Raw genomic sequence first — 21590 nt, forward strand, 5'->3', positions numbered from 1 at the left:
AATCCGTGTATGCTCAAGTCCCATTAAATATAATGACATAGCAAAATGGTGTCCCTTATAAAAAATGGAAAATCAAGGTTTCATATTTGAAATCTATACTTTTTTGAACATTTTCAAACTGTGTATGCTTGAATCCGTGTATAAAAAATCCGTGTGTAAAAAGGGCCAACTGTATACTTGACTATAAGTAAAAAAAATATATGCCCGAAAACTGATCCTAAAATCCAGGATCAACTTATATATGGGTCAATACAGTAAAACTGCTGAGAAAGGTCCTAAAATAAGAAGTCCGATGCCCCCCTCACTCTCCATGCCTTGGCAGTGATTTCTGAAAGAGCTGCTGACTCAGGTGTGTGTGAGATGTGGGTGTGCGCGCTGATTCCCTTCTCAATTCGATGTTAGAACCTTCTCTCTCCATCCTTCTCCTGATCTCACTGACCACCAAATACCCTATTCCCCTCCACTTTCTTCACTTCTCAATCTGATGTTAAAACCTCCTCTTCCCATTGTCCTCCTTCTCTGGATTTCCCCTGACTACCAAACACCCCACTTCCCCCCACTTCTCAATCCGACGTTAAACTCCTCTTCCCATCCTGCTCCTCCTCTGAATTTCCTCTGACCCCCAAACAACCCATTTCCCTTCACTTCTTTCTTTCTCAGTCCAATGTTAAAACTTTCTCCTCCCCTCAGTTTTACCCTTGATTTATCCACAGGTCATATCAAAATCCATGATTTTTGCCCTAAAATCCTCAACTTATACATAAGATCCACTTATGCACGGGTATATACAGTAGTTGACTTGCACACACTTTGAATTCACAGATTACACCACAGTAAGACTACTAGATTTCCCCCATCAGCTCCAGGGTTTGTGTGACTGCAAAGAAAATGCATCATCCTAGCGAACATTTAAATGTCGCAAAGCACATGCTACTTCTTGCACAGATATTAAAGAGACTGGAACAAGGAGCATATGAAGCAGTTTAAAGGATATTTAAGATTGAGATAAGGTTTGGTTATTAAGAGTAACGATGGCCCGTTACACACGGGCACCCTAGCACAGACTCAGTCCGTGCTAGGGTTAGAAAGGGGCGTCTCTTCCAGACGCCCCTAACCTTATCACAGACTGAGTCCATAACAAATGGTGGCGGCTGTTCCACCGGCTCTGCGTCCACACGTTGCACCCCAGAAGTGAAGCCGCGAGTGCGCGCTTCGGCACTTGCGGCATCACATCCGGGGCCCAGGAAGGAACGTAATTTTCACGCTCCTTCTGTGCAGCGTCCGGGAACCGCGCTGTTTGGCTGCTGCGGTTCCCGGATGCTGCAACTGGCGGCGGCGGTAGACCGCCGCTTCTCGGCAGTCTGTAACCCACCTATGAATAACATTTTGATTTATTTGAAATTTGTACCCACTCCCGTCTTCCCAAACGAGGTGTCCAATGACATCAGTCTTAGTTTAAAGTCTTTCCTAGTAGTTTTGTATTTTGGAATTCAGGATTCTACCTTCTTTAACAGAAATCTATTTGTACTATAACTAGATTATCTTCTGCTGAATAGGTACTTTGTTTCAGAAATATATATTATGACTAGACAAGCCCAAAAGCCCATTTATGACCAGATCCAAAAGTCCAGACCTATTCTATCCCAAGGTCCCAGACAGTTTTCTGTTAAAGAATGAGATACTGGCTTTAATTATTTTGCTCCCAAATGTCAAGATAGTCAAATTGCAGTACAAAAATTCCAATCAGCTACCCAAGATAACAGAATAGTCATCATGAACTTCAGCACATCATGAATATACAATTTAATCCACATAATACTACTAGTTACACCGCTATTGTCTTTGCCACAGTTTTATTGTGAAACCATCTTCACTAGTAACTGCAATTGTATAACCATTTATTAAATTCATTTCATGTGCAAAAATAGTAAAACTTTGTATGAGCCTGCCCAAGTTTTAATACCCTCAGAAGAAGGGTTTCTTTCACTCCTTCCTATTACATCAATTACATCACCATTCTACTTTAAAAACATGAGCTAAAATAAAGATTTACAGAACTGAGGTCTCATTCAAAACTCCAAACCAAAATCTCCTGTGGTGCTGTGGTGGAACATGAGCATGAGAATTGGAGTTAACATATTCTATAAGAGGTAACCACTTTTCCTTGAACTGGTTGCAGTTCCTTGCCTCAGAGGTTCTCCTGGCATCATCTGCAAGCTTCTCCATTAACCATCCTTCCCAGAACTTCGTCCACCATTGATCCATGGACAGATGACCTGTTTTCCAGTTTCTGGCAATGATTAATCTAGCTATAGCAACTGAAAAGGATATAATTTCTTCATGATGGAGAAATTTATTGTAATATTAAAATATTGACAAGAGAAGCAATTCAGGGGTGGGTTGAACCTTTTGCTTAGTGATGTCTGACATCGATTGAACAATCTGTGTCCAGAATTGTTGGACAAATGGGCACTCCAACCACATGTGTAGGTATGTACCTCTTGCCCCACAACCCCTCCAGCACAAAGGAGATGTCTTCCTTGTCATTCGTGCTAGCTGGACAGCGGTCAGGTACTATCTGTATACCACTTTCAATGTGTTTTCCCATAAGGCAGATGACTTAGACTTATAAGGACATGACCATATATGATGCCATTCTGTACCTGAAATAACCGACTGTATAACCGACTGACTGTGCTATGACCCGCCTTTTATCCTAAAGGTTGAGTTAAAATAAAATAAGAATTTATCTTCAGCCCTCAGAATCTGTGGGGGATTGGTCCCCAGGACTCCCAGCAGATATCAAAATCCATGGATAGTCAATTCCCTTATTTATAAAATAGTGTAGGGCAACAGTGGCATGTCCCAGAGGTGGTGGCAAGCCCCAGCCTCCAGGGGTGCATTCATCAGGCTCCCTCACCTCTGAGAAGCCCAGCAACCACTCACTTCCGCCATGTGAACCAATGAACAGCAGCATTGCAGCCACCACCAACTGCCATGTCTCTACGGAGAGACACCAACTGCCATGTCTCTACTTCTGGCCCCAATACCCGCCCTTGACTTATACATGAGGTCGACTTATAGTCAAGTATATATGGTACTTCCCCATAAATGTGAAGTCGAATGTTTTCATGGCTGGCATCCATAGTTTTTTGTGAGTTTTCCAGGCTATGAGGCCATGTTCTAGAAGAGCTGATAGTTATTGGCATGGTCCAGAATTTCAGTGTTTTCAAACAACATTTTGTGCCCAAGATGGTTTATAACGTGTTGTGCTACTGCTGATTTTTCTGGCTGGCCCAGTCTGCAGTGTCTCTCGTGTTCCTTGATTCATGTTTGAACAACTGTGTTTGGTAGTCCCTATGTAGACTTGTCCACAGCTGTATGGTATACAGTAAACTCCTGAGGCCACAAGAAGGTCTCTCCTGTACTTTGCTGAGCGCAGCATTTGCTGGACTTTCTTGGTTGGTTTGTAGATCACCTGGAAGTTGTGTTTCCTCACCAGTTTCTCTATTCTGTCTGTAACTCCTTTGATGTATGGTAAAAAATATCTTCCCTTTGGGTGGTTGTTTGTCTTCACTCCTATGGGTTTTTCTGGGTCTGGCAGCCCTTCTGATGTCTCAGCTGGAGTAACCATTAGCCTGTAGAGCCCAGCCTATTTGCTTCAATTCAACTTCCAGGAAATGGGGTTCACAGATCCTTTCGACCAATGTTTTTATTGTGCTTCTTTTTTGTCCTGGGTGATGGTTGGAATCCTTGTGTAGGTATCTGTCCATGTGTGTAGGTTTTCTGTATACTATGTGGCCTAGCCACTGGTTCAGTTTGCGGATGACCAGGATATCCAACAGCTGTTGGCGAAATGTCAGGAATAAACTCTTCTAGAACATGGCCTCATAGCCCCAAAAACAAACAAAAACCCATAAACGTTATGCAATAAGCCAAAACATCAGAAGAAGACCTTGATTTGACCTCAAGAGTTTTAATGCAGTCAGACCTTGCTTCTTCCTATTAAAAAAGGAAGGGAAGGGGAAGGAACGAGGGAGGGAGGAATGAATCAAGATATCCATTACCAAAATAAAAGGTGGGGGATCCATCATAAAGAACATTTTTAAAGGTAACAAGTGCTTTAGTTATGAAAAAGGAGAAGGCAACAACACAATAGGAGAAACCCACTGAGACCACCTGCAGAAATATTTGACACATAAATATTTGCGCCAATAGTGAAGAGGCAAACAGAACAAGATGAAGCATAGAAAGTGCCATCATATTTTGCAGTTATTCGTGGGAAATAATTTGGAGAAACCTGAGAAACCTGGGAACAGGTACTCTACCTCAAGAAAGATGGTGTGTGAAATGCTCTGCCAAAGCCACCAGTTTGTCCTGCCTCTCAACTGGCCATTGAAAATATCAAATAATAGCACTTGGGGCAGGGGAGAATTATTCCATTAGACCTTCAGTAGCTCTACACAGACTGAAAACAGAGTTCAAGCACAGATTAAAAGAAATTACAACAGCTATATAATACTAACCTGTTCCAGTGCCTGTATTTTACTGTCTTTAACTTGCAAAATCTCTAAAACCTTCCTGTCCTTGAGTTCAGCTTTCTGTTTTTCTCTAGAAACAAAACAAACAAAAAAGGTATTGACACTTATTAGTCATAATTTGCTGCTAATCATCTGAATTTTTCATGTCCTGATAATGAATGTCATTTTAAAGCATAGGAAATTAAATTATCTGAGGCTGACAGCCCTTGCAGAATTAATCACGGAACATATGGCAAGTGACAGAAAATTTTATCTGTGAACAACTAAGACAACTTTATTCTAAGTGAAACACTGTTTATAATATGAAGACTAGAAGACTTCCAATTTTAAAAAGCATGTTTCTTACATGCTGTGATATATCTTACAAATGAATCTTTTCTGATGAAACAACCTTTTTCCCCATTAGTGATATTTAAGACATCATCATGTTGGTGATATAATAGGAACATATTGAGGAGCACCACTACAGTATTTTCCCACTGGTATACTCAAAAAGTATACTCTGTTTAAATTGTCAACAACTGGTAAATAATATGGGGCAGAGATGTTCTGTTCCCTAATGATTTCTTACCCTGTATCTCTTCAATCAAATTCCAGATGTAGCAAAAATCACAAACTATGTATCATAACTTCAACTACGTCTACAACATAGCAACTGAAAAAGAAAACAAACAGTGCCAACTTCTCAGCAACATCCATCATGTTGGTTTGTTATTTGCTTAGTAGATTAGCTCTTTTAAAAAATCTGAGCTCAGTTATACCATAGGACAAAGACAGAGTTCATGTGGTCCCTCTCTAGATGTTGTTGGATTGCACTTCCCAGCAGGCCTAGCCAGCATATGCAAGTGTGAGCAACAGTGGCAACTGCAGGTCAACAGTATCTAAATTCCCATCCTGACCATAGGAATGTTGATTTTCTTATGAGCAAAATCTGAAAAAATCATAATATTTACAACATGAGGGCAGGCTATGTTGGTGGCAGGACCCCACTTTCTTTTATGCCCAGCCCCAATGCATGAGAGATTGTATCTATTTCATATATTATTGAGCCTTGTATAACAGCACCAGTTTGACAGCTGGAATTTAAGTGATGGACATGTTGTAACTACCAACTTTGAGAACCAGCTACCAAAAGAGATACCATCATAAGTTCTTTCTGTAAATAAAGGTTATTATTTTCTTGTTCACAAAGGAGTGCCTTGAAGTGATTTATAAGTAATAACATCAAAAATGCTACCAAGAATATTAAAAACTCTTTATAGTAAAGAAGCTGAAGTGGGAGGATCAAGGGTTAGAGAAACAGTTCTGAGAGAAGAAAAGCATCAGACTATTTAGGATAAGTCAGGAAAAGAATCCTATGTAACTCTGTGGTCACAACTGGATGAAGAGCCAAGGCTTTACCTGGCACCTAAATGAAATCAGCATTGGCATCAATCTGGTCTCCAAGGGGAGGGCATTCCACAGTTGGGGGACCACAGCAGAAAAGGCCCTCTAAACTAGAGTACAGAAAACATAGCAGCAATGCCTCTGATACCAAAAGTAATATACAGCCATAACAATTGTTAAAAATTATTTTATACTCCATGACTTTGTCTATTTATCTGTGAGGATGGCAAGTGCTACATATTCATAGTATCACAGAGTCATAGAGTTGGAAGAGACCTCAAATAACATCAAGTTCAACACCTTGCCATGCCGGAATACCATGATAATAAATTACGTCGTTTAACTATGCAGAAAGTGAAGAAGTGGTTCCTTTATTCAAGGTAAGAGTACAACAAGACTTGCAGATCCAAAGACTTAAACAGACTGTCAGTGCTCACAGATGTAACTCCATGGAACGTCCGTAGATCATCCCACACTTTCCAGTGGCTTTATAATGCTTTCCAAATAAATATTTTATTGCTTTCCAAGTAAAATAGTAATAAGAATACTATTATTATTTATAAAATAGCTAAGCAGTGAGACAATTAATTAAAAACAAATAATATGGCACATATAATCTTGCCTTGATAGCCAACCACCTATTTTGAGGAACAACATTGGGGTGAGGGGCTTGATCAAAATCACAAACTTGCCTCTCAGGTATATTTGGCTTGTAAATGGATAAAAGATGCTAGATTAACACAAAGAATGTATCCATCACAGGACTGGAGCAAAGCTTGGGGGGAAAAATAAGGTGGTCAAGTCTAAAAGAGATACTGAGATATGGTCCATTTTAAAGTATATCCAGATTTTGCATGCATATAAAACCTGCTTTTCAAAAAAGGAAAGAAAGAACTGATAGTACGTGATGCTGCTAAGGCCCTGTAAGTTTCGGTAAGAATGACAAACACACACTTACTTCAAAAGTATTTCAGGAAGGAAGGAAGGAAGGAAGGAAAGAAGGAAGGAACTTTGGGGAAAATACTATCGCTTAGAAGCAACAATAAATGTGGTAGGTAAACATGGTAGTAAATTCTGTAGTTTAACTATGTACAGTGTGAAGAAGTGCTTCCTTTATTCAAGGTAAGAGTACAGTAAGATAATGTCTTAGAAATGTCATACATACAAAAACTGATTATGTTCTTAACCTCAATAGTATAACGTTAACAGTCTGGGTTTTTTTAAACACCCACACTCCTTCCATCTAGTTTCTAATTCAAGTTTACCGCCTTTCTTCCTCTCTATTATCCATCCACTGTAAATTTCTTTCTCTGAATTACTGCCTTACTTTCTCAAATACATACATGGACCAGAGGCTATCAGCTCTTTTCTTAAGCCTCTTCCTCACCACATTCATAACAGGGAATAATCAGTTTCCTCTGACCTCTTTTCCCTGCCATACTTCACAATTCCTCTCTCACACACAGCAAAACAGACACATACATTTGTTTGCCTGATAGAGATTTCAGTTACTATGGATAATACACATTGATCTATCTATCTTTCAGATACATCTAATTATTCATTTTGTGGTGTAGAAAAGAGACAAAGTATTAGGATATAGAAAGGAAAGGTGATTTTATTCCTGAAAATAGCCCATTGTTTTTCAGCCTGAAAATACTGTTAGCCTATGGTCTACTTCAGGGGAGTACAACTTTAAATTAAATAATAATTATAATTTTTACTGAAATGTTCTCAACCTGCTTTCCATGTTTCGAGTCATGGATCTCTTCACAAGTGTAAACATTCTTGACATACAATGCTACTCCTCCTCCACTCCATTTTGCTCTGTGTGTTTTAGAATCCCTGCAGGTCAGTTTTAAAGTTGTAATCCACTAAAAGCCATAAAAATATTTTCAGGCCAAAATGTGTTGGACTATTTTCAAGAATAAAATCATCTTTCTTTTTCTACATCCTGAGATTTTTGTCTCTTCTTCACCATATTTACTGGATATTTCCAGTCCTCTTTGCTCTCTTCTCAAACATAAGACACACAATGACTACTAGCCAGAAATATCTCTGTTAATAAAACAATTGAATTTAGATTTAACAAGTCTAGTGCTGCCATTTTCTCCCTTACAGTGGATGAAGATAGAAGCTTTTAGAATAAATTAAAATCTAGTGTGGAATTTTATCACCAGCACCTCCTGGTGGCATAGGATAACTTCCAGCACTCATTACAGGGAAGTTCCCAGAAGGGATGCTAAATAATATTGCTGAATGCTTCAAGCTACTAGCATATCACTGAACCCACTCTTTTAAGTATGATAAACGGGAGGAAATTGGGGAAGCAGAGGAAAGGCATGCTTATAAAGGTAAATAGCACTGAGGTGAAATATGGTTGATTCTGTTAATATACATTGTATATGCCTGTAATACATTAGAAAGTGTTCCCCAAATCAGAAAAAAATATATTCAGACACTGTCAAAGAGTTGATGATGATCAATGACTGAGACAAACTCCGGTTTAGCTAATTAGAACCACTGATGAGCAATAATGATGTGAGCTAAGAATATTTGCAGACTTCTTTAGGATGAAAAATGGAGTGAAGAGAGGCTGTCAATTTGTACAAGTTTTAAGCTCCAATCACTTTTCCCATGAGTGCCGCCTATTTTAAATGTTTAACAGAGCTGTACTTAACCACATGGATTTTTCACAGTCAGTTTTCACCAGCCACTGAAAGTCAAAAAATCTGAGAAATTATTCTAAATCATTAACTAACAATTTTCTATTGCATATGGCCCCCGCTATATTTTATACCACATGACAGGATCATATTTTCTGGGATTTGGCCCATTTTTAATGAGATGTCAAAAATGAAATATTGGAGACGACGAGGAAGTATTTAACTATGAATGAGGTGTGAAAACAGAAACTGCCGTTCCTAAAAAACCGCAAATATTTTCAAAGGCATACTGCTGAAGTTTATAAAATATTATCTTTCCTATAATAAATATGCAAAGCAGCCATGTTAAAGAGAAATTACGGACAGGAGCACAAATAAGGACCTGTGGTGAAATCAATTAAACATTTTCAGGACAGAAAGCAAAACACAGAGCAAGACAAAATTATGTTATTCCATGTTGGTGTTGCAGGAGTCTAACTGATAAAAGAGAGTGGCTACGGTCCAACCAGATGCCAACAAGTGGACTAAAAGGCCTTGTTTTGAAATAAAAGCATACTTTAAGCTCCCACACAAATTTGAAGAAAGGTGTGAAAAGATGTTTTAAAATTTGGCTGACCAGTGTCCTGTTCACACACTGGCACTGAACAGCATATGAACAGGAGACTGGCTGGCCCACATATAAGCCACTTCGCAAACACAAGTGGCTTTCTCGTGTCAAGTGAAAGCACTGGCCTATCTAGTTCACCCCTGCCAATCGTGAGTGGCAGAAGGCCTCCAGAACTTCACACAGAAATACTTCCCAGCCCTACATGGAGATGCCAGGGAATGAACACAGGACATTCTGCAAGCAAAGCATGGGATCTACCACTGGGCCCTAAATTCCACACAACAGCCATCTTAGCAGCATCAGTTTTCTGAGGAAGAGGATGAACTGGAAATGTTTCTGGAAATGTTTCTGATGAATTAAAATAGAGTGAGCTCTGTTCTGGGTTATATCCATAACTGACTTCTCTCTTTATTCTACTGCCTCCTATTTTCAAGGAAAGAAAAAAGGGGAGCTCACTGTTGGATTATAAATGATTACTAGGAACAGTGGTCTGAAAACTTTCAAACTGAACAGTCAAAGTGGTATTAAAATGGTTCCAATGAACTGGTATTTCTTTTGAAATGAAGAATTCTATAAAATTAGTGACATTTTTGGTACCCCCAGTTACTGAACTTTGATATAACAAATACAATTGGGGGTGAAATGTAGGCACATGTGCTAAATTCAGTTCCAAAACCTTGTATGTGCTGCCTCAAGATAAGCAGGTACTATTGCTGAGGATAATTACAGAAGTCTACAATATTGTGAAGAAATTTTGTAGGGATCACAGATCATTTAATGTCCCTACCATATATACACAATATCATTCATTACCTTTTCCAAGCAGTCAAACAAATCCATTACTGTATGCCCAATCACTCTGGACTGCTTCTGGCACTCTCTACAAATTTCCAGTAACAGAAAATGGATATCAGGGGTGTGTGTGTGTGTGTGTGTGTGTGTGTGTGTAATATTCAGATGACATGCCTTATGAAGCATTTACCAGCCACATGAGTAGGACTAAACTGCAGGACAGGGGGATGTGCAAAAGCTCATGCCCCACCTCTAAGCATCTCCAGTTAGATCTTCACATGATTGGTCCACAACACCACAACTGGTGTTGGGAAGGTTGTTAATGCATTCACCTGAACAAGTGTGAAAGGCCCTTAAACACAAATCCTGACTTATCAGGTATCACGCACCTGGAGGAATATTTTTCTTCAGGAAAGTTTGGGGAGGTATTATGTATTGCTGGACTGGGAAAACTATTTCACATATCTTTGCCAGAAATAGCACTGCCGACAGTATATGTGGCATATCCGAGGTGCTCTATCAACATATCTGTCATTATGGTGGAATATCTGAAGTTTTGTATAGTAAAATAGGTTTTTTACCTAATTCTGTAGTTGTTCGGATGGCAGATCACAAGCGCAGGATTATATCCTATAAATCTCTTAATACACACTAAGTAGCTAAAAAAAAATAGGATGTTTGATATGCCAAATTAAATTCTGAATGTATAGCAAAGTTTTTTAAAAAAAATACTTCAAGATCCTACTGTACAAATTATTAAAACATTTGAGCCTGCATGCCAATTATTTTTACAATGTAATGAATATTTTAAGGATGCATGGTAAATGCAATTTACACTTTTTCTATCATGGTTTCAAATAAAAAATTAATATTTGACTAGACAATTACAGCCTTGCTCCATACTATATATTTCACAACAGTCCACTTTGTCAACAAGGAATCTAATTCAAGAAAATGAATTGTATTTTTTACTTGTAAGCTGAGTGATTAAAATCAATTATCATTTTTACAGCTACGTGCACAGATGACTCTTTATTCACTGCCTTATATTGTAGATGTAATGGTTGAAGTACTAACTTGAACGCTTTAAGCACTGTATTTTTGTTTTAATTTTGAAAGCATCTTATCATACAAAATGCACAAGTTTCTTACAGTGCTCAAAATATCAGCGCTTCAGAACAGACTGCTTTAACATCTGCACATCACCAGGGTTTCCCCCAAGGATTTTTAAATGATGCCTGCCTGTGCTGAATAAAGTGCTAACTTGCACCTTGCATTTCAAACTGTGTCCTGAGCAGCCATCCAGTTGGTACAATACCAGCTGAATTCCCATAGGCCACTGTTCACTCAGGCTTGACTGCAATTATCATGTCAATATTTTGTGCTCCGATATGCAGATATGCACACATGCAAGCTGTGTAATACTTCCTTCTCCATGGAATGTTGACTTATGTTCAATGTTCTGAGAATTTTTAATGAAACAGAATATTAAACTTTCATCAATTGTCGACAATCACAATTATTTGCCCTTAGAGGCAAAGGTTATATACTACAATGCAGCATTACTCTGTCAAGGATGCCAATAGTGATTGAGTGATGTGGCTAAAAGCAAAAGTAAAACAAAAACCCACCTTGTGTTTCTTCTCACTAAGAAAACTGTAATCAACGTACATTAAAAAATTTAGAAAAACAAAGACATACACTATTCATTTTTTCAAAGACATATCTTACAGTTTAACTGCATAGTTTAATACAGTAACAATATGGGGATAAATCTTTCAATGATCTGTATGCTTTGATTAAGTGAAAAAGAATCTAATAAATGAGAAAGAAGCACTGACTGGATTACTCTATCAACAGCCTAATCAATGAGCACTGCTAAATGATTTAATACAGACAAGTCCATTTGATATTGCCAACAGAAGACCAGAAATAAATAACTTAATATCTAAATTCTCCCTAGTCATTATATTTCCCCCTAAATAGAAAAAAATCAAGTAAGCTGTGCAGATCATGTAACACCTACCCTCAGCTAACAAATGGAAGACAGACTAGTACATTCAACTTCACAAGGCTGTTGTGGACCATTCTGGTCTCATTCTATTGCCCCTAGAGAAAAATGGCACTTAAAAACAACACAGACACTCTCCTCATGAATTTAAACATGTGGATAAAATACTGGGATTATGCTGTGTGTTTGACCAGAAGCCCAATAGACCAAGTAGTTTTAAAACAGAAATTCCAGGGGGTTACACCTGCCTACATTTAATGATAAGCACCTAAAATTTGTTTAACAAATCACTGTGAAAATGAAACAGATTAAAAGATTCACAAAATCTTGGCCACTATCTGGAAAGGGAAGCTTCTTAAAAAAGCAGGAACGTGGGTGAAAAATAGTAATGATAAGAATAGCTGTTTGAACAGTGTCAATACACATTTTGTTAATAATTGCTTAAGATTATATGATTTAAATTTTTACATGACAATTCTACATTCTAATCCGGCAACAATTTATTGCTGAGAAAACACCTTCCACTCAGTCCAAACCACAATTCCAGTTGTTCATCTAGATGGTTTACACATGGGATGAAGCAAAAGGTAGCCAAAGTGAGAAATATCTACACTACATATTTGGAAACTCTCAGCATTTATCAGGGAACCAGTATGTATGTATCCAATATGGAAATAAAACAGATAAACACTACAGACCTCTCCGATAAAGCAGTGTCCCGCTACCCCTTTCAGCACCTGATCGGATCCACGGCAACCACATGGCTCAGGCCTGATCTGGCACTTTGCCAGTTGTAAAAGAAATGGCAAAATGTCACTCCTTTTAGAGCCAGCCAAAAGGTGCTCTTGCCGCCTCTGCGGCATATTCTGGCATTCTTTTTGGCATGGATCATCTGAACATTGCACCAAAGGAACGTCACGATGCCATCGCCATGCATGCCCCCACGCCAGCGCTTCAAGTCGGTCTGTTCAGCCCCAGAAACTATGCTTTCCAAGAAATTATTATACAACTAAAGCATCTGTAGTATTTTAAACACAAACTGTATCAGTGAGTCATGCTTTCCTCCTGCTTTTATCATGTGAGACAGTACTTATGTCTGCATAGGACAGTGTTCAATATGAGATATAAAAAGTAGTGTTCCCAGATCAGGTTGTGAAACAAAGTAAAGGGATGTCCAACACCTTTAACAGACTACTACTTCCCAGACAATAAATGTAACTGCTATTTGCGATAGGAAATTTGATGATTTCTCTTGAAAAAATCTTTTGATTACCAGTCTTTCACATGGAGCACATGATCTCTTACGCAAATGAACTTTGATATCAACTTTGCAAGCTGTATGTTGAGCAAGTATTGAATTGCTTTAGAGCAGGCAAAGATGATCCAGGGATCAACCTATTCCACTTTCCATCCAGATACTATCCAGTAATCTAGATGATCGTCCTTCAAATTACTATAAAGGTTCAAGGGTCACTTCTGCTTTAATAAAAACTGGTTTGGGAGGTAAAGCAAGATGTGGAGCAAATCTTGTTTTGGTTGAGAATTATTTAATTTCCTTGCTACTACCAAAGGCATTCTTCCCAGTCTTCATGAGGTGCAGCTCATCTGCAGCCAATTGTCCTCTCTCCGATAAATATAGTCCATAGTCTTAGAAGTCAAATCTCTCCCATCTACACCATCTGCATAGCCAGTCATATAGTTTTAGTAATTATCTATTCCCCTGTAGTCCTCTATCCTTCAGTGTCAAAATTGATAAGAATATCACCTCTGCCTCAGACCCCTTCAGCTTTACCCAAAGCTTCCCAGGCAGAGGTGATCGGCTCAACAGTGTTCTTGGATGTGTCATTGGTAACCACATGAATAAGGAGAAAGGTGTACTGATCTGTGTTCTTGATGAGTTTTAGTAAGTTGTCAGCGACATTCCAGATGTGTGCACCAGGAAGACAACACACTTCTTGATTCATCTTGACAGGCTGGTACACAGGTGTCTATATCCCTGAGCAATTAATCCCCAAACCACCAGGACCCTTCTCATTGTGGCTGACTCCTTCTTTATGATAGTTGTACTAAATACCAGTACAGAGATGACATGTAAACCTAAATGCCAAGCACTCTCTGAGGCAAAGCAGACAGGCAGCTTGGAGTAATCAGCCCCCGTTTGGTCCGGGACCATAGTGACCGGATGGCCCACTTTCAAAGCAGGCTGCTACCATGGTCCCAAACAAGCAGCTAACAAGGAACAGTTTTGGCACTCCTTCTGTTAGCAGCCTCAGAGCGGCTTCCAGCCGCATCAGGGGTGTGCATCATCTGCACACCATGCCCCTGAAGAAGCCAGAAGCCTCTCCTTTTGGCCCATCTGTTTCAGGCCTCAATTGTAAAGATTTCCAGGTTCATGGGGAGGGGGTTGGTTGGGGGGGGGGACAAAATATTTTGAAAAATGAAATTGAGTAAGTGAAAGGATTGACCCAGGATAATAGGATTCATTTAGTTAGATCTCATTGAAACCAACATGAAATGTTAGTTGTGACTGGCTTATATCCTCTTAAGTCAATGGGGATCTAAATATGACTAGCTTAGTATGGCTCCAGCAATTATTATGAAACATCAGAATGATAATTTTCCACGAGGTTTGGATTCAACCAGTTCTGCAATGGTTCTTGAAGGATACAATTATTGTTCAGAACTATTAAAAAGGAGGGCAAAATGAAGTTATTCTTTGAAAGAGTGTATACTTCCACTGGATGTAACCAGTACTGCATTTGTGTGATAAACCATCCTAAACAGTTTATCTGCACTGTACAAATCTTGCAAAGAAAATCTTGTAATAGGCTCGCCTTAGGATCACCATAAATCAGAAACAACTTGAAGGCATACAACAACAAGAAGTCAGCAACTAATTACACCTTATTCCACATTTGTCCCCACTGCCATGCAAGCAAATAAAGACAGCTTGCTTTCTGTGATTCTTCAAGTGGTCATCTTGCATTCACATGTACATTCTGGGTGCCTCATTTTAAAAATGATATAGGCAAGTTCAAGCCAGTCCAGAGAAGAGTGACAAGGATTATAAGAGATATGGAGAACAAAACATACAGTGGGCCCTCTCCTTATGCGGGGGATCCATTCCTCTCTCCCCCCCACATAAGGGAAAATCTGCATATGCTCGTGCCCCATAGGAAAGAATGGGGCGCAGGCACGCAGCGGTGGTGTGGCGCACACGCACAGGCACACACACCATTGTTTGTATTGTTGCGCAGCTTCCGCGTAAGCAGGAAACCGCGCATGGCGCAGGCACACTGTACAAGGAAAGGTTGAGGTAGTTGGGCATGCTCTAACTCATGAAGAGAAGACTGGCACAACTGCGCTCTTTAAATATCTAAAGGTCTGTTACAGAGAGGAGAGTGCAGGTTTGTTCTCCACTGCCCCAAAGAGTAGGATCAGGTCTAATGGTTTTAAGTTACAGAAAAATAGATTCAACTGAACATCAGAAGAAACCTCTTGACAATAAAAGCAGTTGGGCAATGGTGGGGTGGTCTCTTTTTCTGGACAACCTCAAAAAGAGGCTGGACAGCTATGTGATGGGGATGTGCAGTGAAGTGCCTGCACTGAGCAAAGGGTTGGACTAGACAGCGATGGCATTCCTTTCAACTTTATAATTCTATGAATTTCTGTACCTGCATTTTTACAGTCAAGAGCTGAGTGGTTTGACGGTGCTGTCCTTCTGGAGAGCCTGTTCTAATGCACACTCAAAGGCTAACCACCAGAGTGGAGTAAAAGAAAGTGAGACTAAGACAAGTGAACATCCATAAGCAGGAGAGAAGACAAGCTGTGTAACAACGGATGACCATTCAAAGAACCAAAGGCAATCCATCTGTACATCATCATAATTCTTGCGCAACACACAAAAGGGAGCACACCTAGCATATCTTTCACTGTATGAAAGAAAGAGTGATAGTGACGGATGAAAGGAAAGGCTTTTTCTACAGTCTGATAGATGTAGCTAGACGATATGACATTTACTTTCTCCACTAGATTAATGCTAGTTAGGAATGCGATGCTCCAATTCCTAATCGATAAATGGACAAAATTGTGGCCTGTGAGCTATTTGTACCCCCCCCCCCAAGCAATAGTTTGAGCCCACAAGGGGCCTCCACCAAAATTTTAAAATTATGTATATATTTATTTATTAAACAGGAAATAAATCTAACGTCAATGGGAGCAAAACTGTTGCTGTTGTTTAGGCAAGGTTGGCTCTGATGTACTAAATGATCTGAGAGCCATTCAAGGGGCATTTCTCAGTTAACACAAAGGCCTATGCCATCAATCAAAGCAAATTGTGAAAAGTGGCTACCAACATTCAGTCATGAATGCAAAGGAAGATGACAATACCTCATGTCCTGACAGACATAAGCAACTACGGCCACCATATACTTTGTGAATGCCTTTGAAAGAGTAGCTAGGTCAAAAGTTTGTACACGAAATCGTAAAGTAGTTACTGAGGATAAACCAGAATTTTCTATGATCACAGTGAATGTTGATATGAAAATAAGTGATTTTGAGATCAGTGGTGATGAACTCATAATCCCACTGGAGAACAAACAAAATATTTACTAAGGTAATCTTGGTAAATATTGTGACAGTGAAACTGTTTACATCCTTTAGGTCTAGATTGCTAATGCAGGAAATGCCAATGATGAATCAGATTCATAGTCCTCTAGATCAAGGTGGTTGTAGGGTCTTAGACCATGCAGGCAAAACAGTGTCTACTGATGTTTTAGATGGAGCAATCAATGGGGCACACAGAGCACACTGTACAGGAAGAAATGGGTGGAAATGGGGTAATGGGTGGCAGTAGGATAGAATGCAGCTTCTTGCTAAATAACAAACTATGACTTGTTTACTGGCTATATGTATAATGCTCTAGCATGATTCTCCATGTCAGTATGGGATAAATGCATGAAAATGTCTGAAAGTATATGCCTAACTGGAATAAGAAACTGTCTCAGTTATCCCAGGTTTGAGCCGGCTATAAAAAGCTTGAGAAAAGGGTGTCCAAGCATTTTAAGAGTTAATCTCGAAGCCTTTCTCCTGCTAGAAATGTTTAGTATATGAAATGCTTCCTTCACTTTTTTTACCTGATAAACACAGGTATTCAAAAATACTGATTAAGTATTTATTTGTGCTTAATTTTTATCAAAAAAAGTTTCAAAAGGCAAATGAACTAGAAATAGCATACACCTTTTTTACATAATTCAGAGATCAATAGTATTTAAAGTAGTTGGAAAGAACACCAGCATGGATATACTTTTACAATGGCTTGTTTGAAAATACCTGGAGGCTTTAATATATCCCAGAGGCATTTCTCATTTGCACAGTAAAGATGTTTTTTGTTTGTACCTGAATATTAAAACAGGGAATGTAGTTACAGTCACCAAATAAGAACTACAACAAATGCTGAAAAGTGAAATCTATTCCGTATATCTCAGGAATGCATACTACAGACAATGAGGTTCCAGTTTTATTTTGAAATTTTTAGGGCAGTTCAATCCCAGTCTGGGAATATGAAAGCATTCTGAAAAGGAAAAGTTACTTTCCTTTGTTTGTTGATAAATATTCCCATATCAAACCAGTACAAAGGTATTATTTCCCCAAAAGATTTTTCAACTACCACAGCTTAATTATAATACTTCACAGAAGAAGATAGTTTTAAAAGGGTTGCAAATAACAGCCTACTGCAACATTAATTGATTAAATAAAAATGATTAGACTAAATATCTGTACCCATCAAATACTTTTGCTTGAAAGTAAGGCTTCCTTTGTTTTGCCACACAATGATTTTTCTTGGAAAGCAATTAAATAATGACAGGACAGAGATTTTGTTTTTCTACATATCTCCTGAAGGCATTACTGTATATAGTAAGGTATATTTCTCCAGTGTTTTTCCAGATTCCTAAGAACCTATTTTGCAAGACATCTTCTGCAACTCTGTGTGGTGTTGCTGTGTGCCTTCAAGTTGTTCTGACTAATGGTAACCCTAAGGCAAACCTATCATGGGGTTTTCTGGGGCTGAGAGTGCTTGCCTTGCTCAAGGTCATGCAGTGGGTTTCAATAGCCAAGTGGGGAATTGAAACTGGCAGGAGACATGGATTACCACCATTCTACATCTTTCCCCATCCATGACTCTCACAGTTACAGTACAGGTATGCTACTTGTGTTGTAGCTCAAAAAGTCTGGGATTTTGGAGAACTTCAGATTTCAGAATTCCAGATAAGGGATACTCAATCTGTCATAAAAAACTGAATACTCATTGCAGAAGGAAACAAAAGGAACTCGTGACCTACATATATCTTTACTGGTCTTGGCTTCCCACAGCATTTTAAAAAGACCCCAAAAATATATTTGTCTCCACTGCTGGGTTTATTCTCCATTTTGTACAAGAGACAATCAAAAGCTTATGCATATAACTCACATCATTTTTCTAAGTAAAGCACAACATACACAATTAGCATTTGTTTTAAAAGGTAATGGTAGTCCAGGTATAAGGATAGGTCAACCAATCCTGGATGAGGTCACACTCCTCTTAAAGGACTGTGTGCGCAGCTTAGGAGTGCTCCTGGACTCGTTGCTTAATATGTCAAATCAGATAAATGCGACAGTCAGGAGTGCTTCTTATCAGCTTTGGCTGATACGCCAGGTGTGTCCTTTCCTGGAGCCAGGGGACCTGGAAACTGTGGTACATGCACTGGTAACCTCACGACTCAACTTCTGTAATGTGCTCTACATGGGGCTACCCTTGTGCCTAGTCCAGAAACATCAATTAGTTCAAAACATGGCAGCCAGATTAGTCACCGGAACAGCAAGAAGTGACCACATAATGCCTATCCTAAAATCCCTTCACTGGCTACCTATTAGCTTCCGGGCACAGTACAAGGTGTTGGTGATAACCTTTAAAGCCTTTCATGGCTTGAGTCCAACCTATTTGCGGGATTGCCTTCTTTCATATAATCCTCCCATGCACTTAGGTCCTCTGGGAAAAATTTACTGCAGCCAATAAAGACCAAGTTACCCAGAGGGCCTTTTCATCTGCCATTCCCAAATTATGGAATGGCCTGTTGGAAGATATCCAAACCATCACCAATCTTGTCAACTTTAAAAAGTCTGTCAAGACGTATCTCTTCTGACAGGCATTCCCGGAGTAACTCACTTGATTACCCACTGATACGGAACATCATACAGACCACCCCAAGATGCCCATCTCTGACAGTTTTAATGATTTAAATGTATTTTATTATTGTTATGGGGAATTATTATATGTTGTTCTAGGAGGGAGGGGATAAAGGGATGTATTTTTATGTGATGTATTTTATATTATATTATATGAATATTGTGTCCAGTTCTGGGCACCACAATTTTAAAAGGATGTGGAGAAACTGGAGCATGTCCAAAGGATGGCGACTAAAATGCTGAAGGGTCTGGAAACCACACCCTACGAGGAACAACTTAGGGAGCTGTGGATGTTTAGCCTGGAGAAGAGAAGGTTAAGAGATGATATGATAGCCCTGTTTAAATATTTGAAGGGATGTCATATTGCAGAGGAAGCAAGCTTGTTTTCTTCTGCTCCTGAGACTAGGTCCTGGAACAATGGATGCAAGCTCCAGGAACAGAGATTCCACTTCAACATTAGGAGGAACTTCCTGACAATAAGGGCTGTTCGACAGTGGAACACACTCCCTCAGAGTGTAGTGGAGTCTCCTTCATTGGAGGTCTTTAAACAGAGGTTGGATGCTTTGATTGAGATTTCCTGCATGGCAGGGGGTTGGACTGGATGACTCTTGTGGTCTCTTCCAACTCTATTATTCTATGATACATATATGATGTTTTTTATATTGTATTTTACCATTGTTGTAAGCCACCTCGATCCTGTTGGAGAGGTGGGATAAAAATAAAATATTATTGTTGTTGTTATTGTTGTTGACATGAATGTCTAGTCATAACTAACTGTAGGGGCTGTGCTCATGTCCATTTCTAAGCCGAAGAGCCAACGTTGTCCGAGAACGGCCAGCATGATCACACCAAACAATGTTACCTTCCCACTTAAGTAGTACCTATTTATCTACTTACATTTGCATGCTTTCGAGCTGCTAGGATAGCAGAAGCTGAGACTGGAGATGGGAGCTCACCCCATCATGCAGCACTCAGGCCTCAAACTCATCAGAACTCACGTCTTAACCACTAAGCCACTGCATCCCCTCCATTTGTTTAGAAGGGGACAAATTTGTTTAGAAGGGGAAATGAAACCCATGTCCATGTTCAGAATGAATAATTGTACTCAGACCTTCTAACTTACCTTTCCACAACCAAGCTGACTGCTTGAGTAAGATCTGGATTTGCAACTTGAAGTCGTTTCCATAAAGACCACACAAATTCTTTATCAGCCTTGAGAAATAAATAGAAAATGAAATATATTAAACATACTGATATAGTCATACTGCAGTACTGGTTATTTAAAACACCATATTAAAAGGTCTAGTGATCTGATAACTCAGAATATTTCTCTCATGCTTTTGCATGGAGAAAAAAACCACTTTAAAACAGGCAAACCTTAAGCTATATTTTAAAAGAATTGTGCAGGAGGGAATTTTTCTAAGTTACAATTTTTTCTCATAGCAGAAAAAGGTCAATATAAAGTATAATGCAAGGAATTATGTGTCCTTCTATATAATTCAGACAGACAGGATACTACAAGACTGGGTCTAACAGCCACATGCTCCTTTCCTTGTTGTTTTGTCCTTTCAAATTATTTCCAATTTATGGTGACTTTAAGGAGACCCTATAATGGGTTTTCTTGGGAAGATTTCTTCAGAGGACGTTTCCTTTGGCTTCCTCTGAGGCTGAGAGAATGTGACTTGCACATAGCTTTCCATGGCCAAGGGGGGATTTGATCCCTGATCTCTAGAGTCATAGTCCAATGTTCAAACTACTATACCATGCTAACTCCAAATCTTCTTTGTCTCTTCCTTCACTCTATACCAAGACACCATCAGCTCAGCAGTCCCTAAATCTTTTTTTTTCATTTTTTGTACTTCCTCCTCGGTCATACAAACACAAGCTCATGTTATGGTCCTTAGCATTTCTAAATGTTCAGCCCAACATCTAATCTTTTGCACTTTCTTCAACCAGTAAACTCCTAGGGAAGATTTTTGTTATTTTAGCTATTAGGCTGCTAAAAGAACTTGCTTCCAACTTTTCTCCTTACATGCCCAGCGCTTCCATCTTTCCTATACCCAACAGAAGCGTTCCTTCCTGAAAATCTTTTCTTGAGGACAATTCTGCCTCATTGATGTCACCTGTCTTCTCTACTTTACTTCAAATCAGTTTAGGAAAGGATCACTTTTGACTATTACTTCTAAACTTATTTCATTTATTTATTTATTTATTTCAAGGATTTGTATCCCACTTTTCTCCCACAATGGGATTCAAGGCAGGATGTAAATGACATTCACTATCAAATGAGGTAAATGGTACAACTGCATATCGTCTCCTTCCTTAAAAAAGAAAAGCATTCATGGCAGGCTGCAATTCAGAAG

The 21590-nt window shown here is 39.1% G+C and overlaps 1 protein-coding gene across 2 annotated transcripts in view; it reads right to left on the reverse strand.

Moving 5' to 3' along the window:
* The window catches only part of CNTLN (centlein), a 239596-nt gene that overhangs the window by 199526 nt on the left and 18480 nt on the right, over positions 1 to 21590 (reverse strand). For both annotated transcript variants that reach the window (XM_089489430.1, XM_089489423.1), the window contains exons 2-3: positions 20351 to 20439; positions 4527 to 4611 (exon numbers count right to left, since the gene is read on the reverse strand). In XM_089489430.1, coding sequence (XP_089345556.1) covers positions 4527 to 4611; positions 20351 to 20439 — 174 coding nt within the window. The remainder of the gene's footprint in view (positions 1 to 4526; positions 4612 to 20350; positions 20440 to 21590) is intronic.

Source organism: Sceloporus occidentalis, unplaced genomic scaffold, assembly GCF_023333645.1.
Source record: "Sceloporus occidentalis isolate IW3139 unplaced genomic scaffold, rSceOcc1.0.p SCAF_1, whole genome shotgun sequence".
Classification (NCBI taxonomy): Eukaryota; Metazoa; Chordata; class Lepidosauria; order Squamata; family Phrynosomatidae; genus Sceloporus; species Sceloporus occidentalis.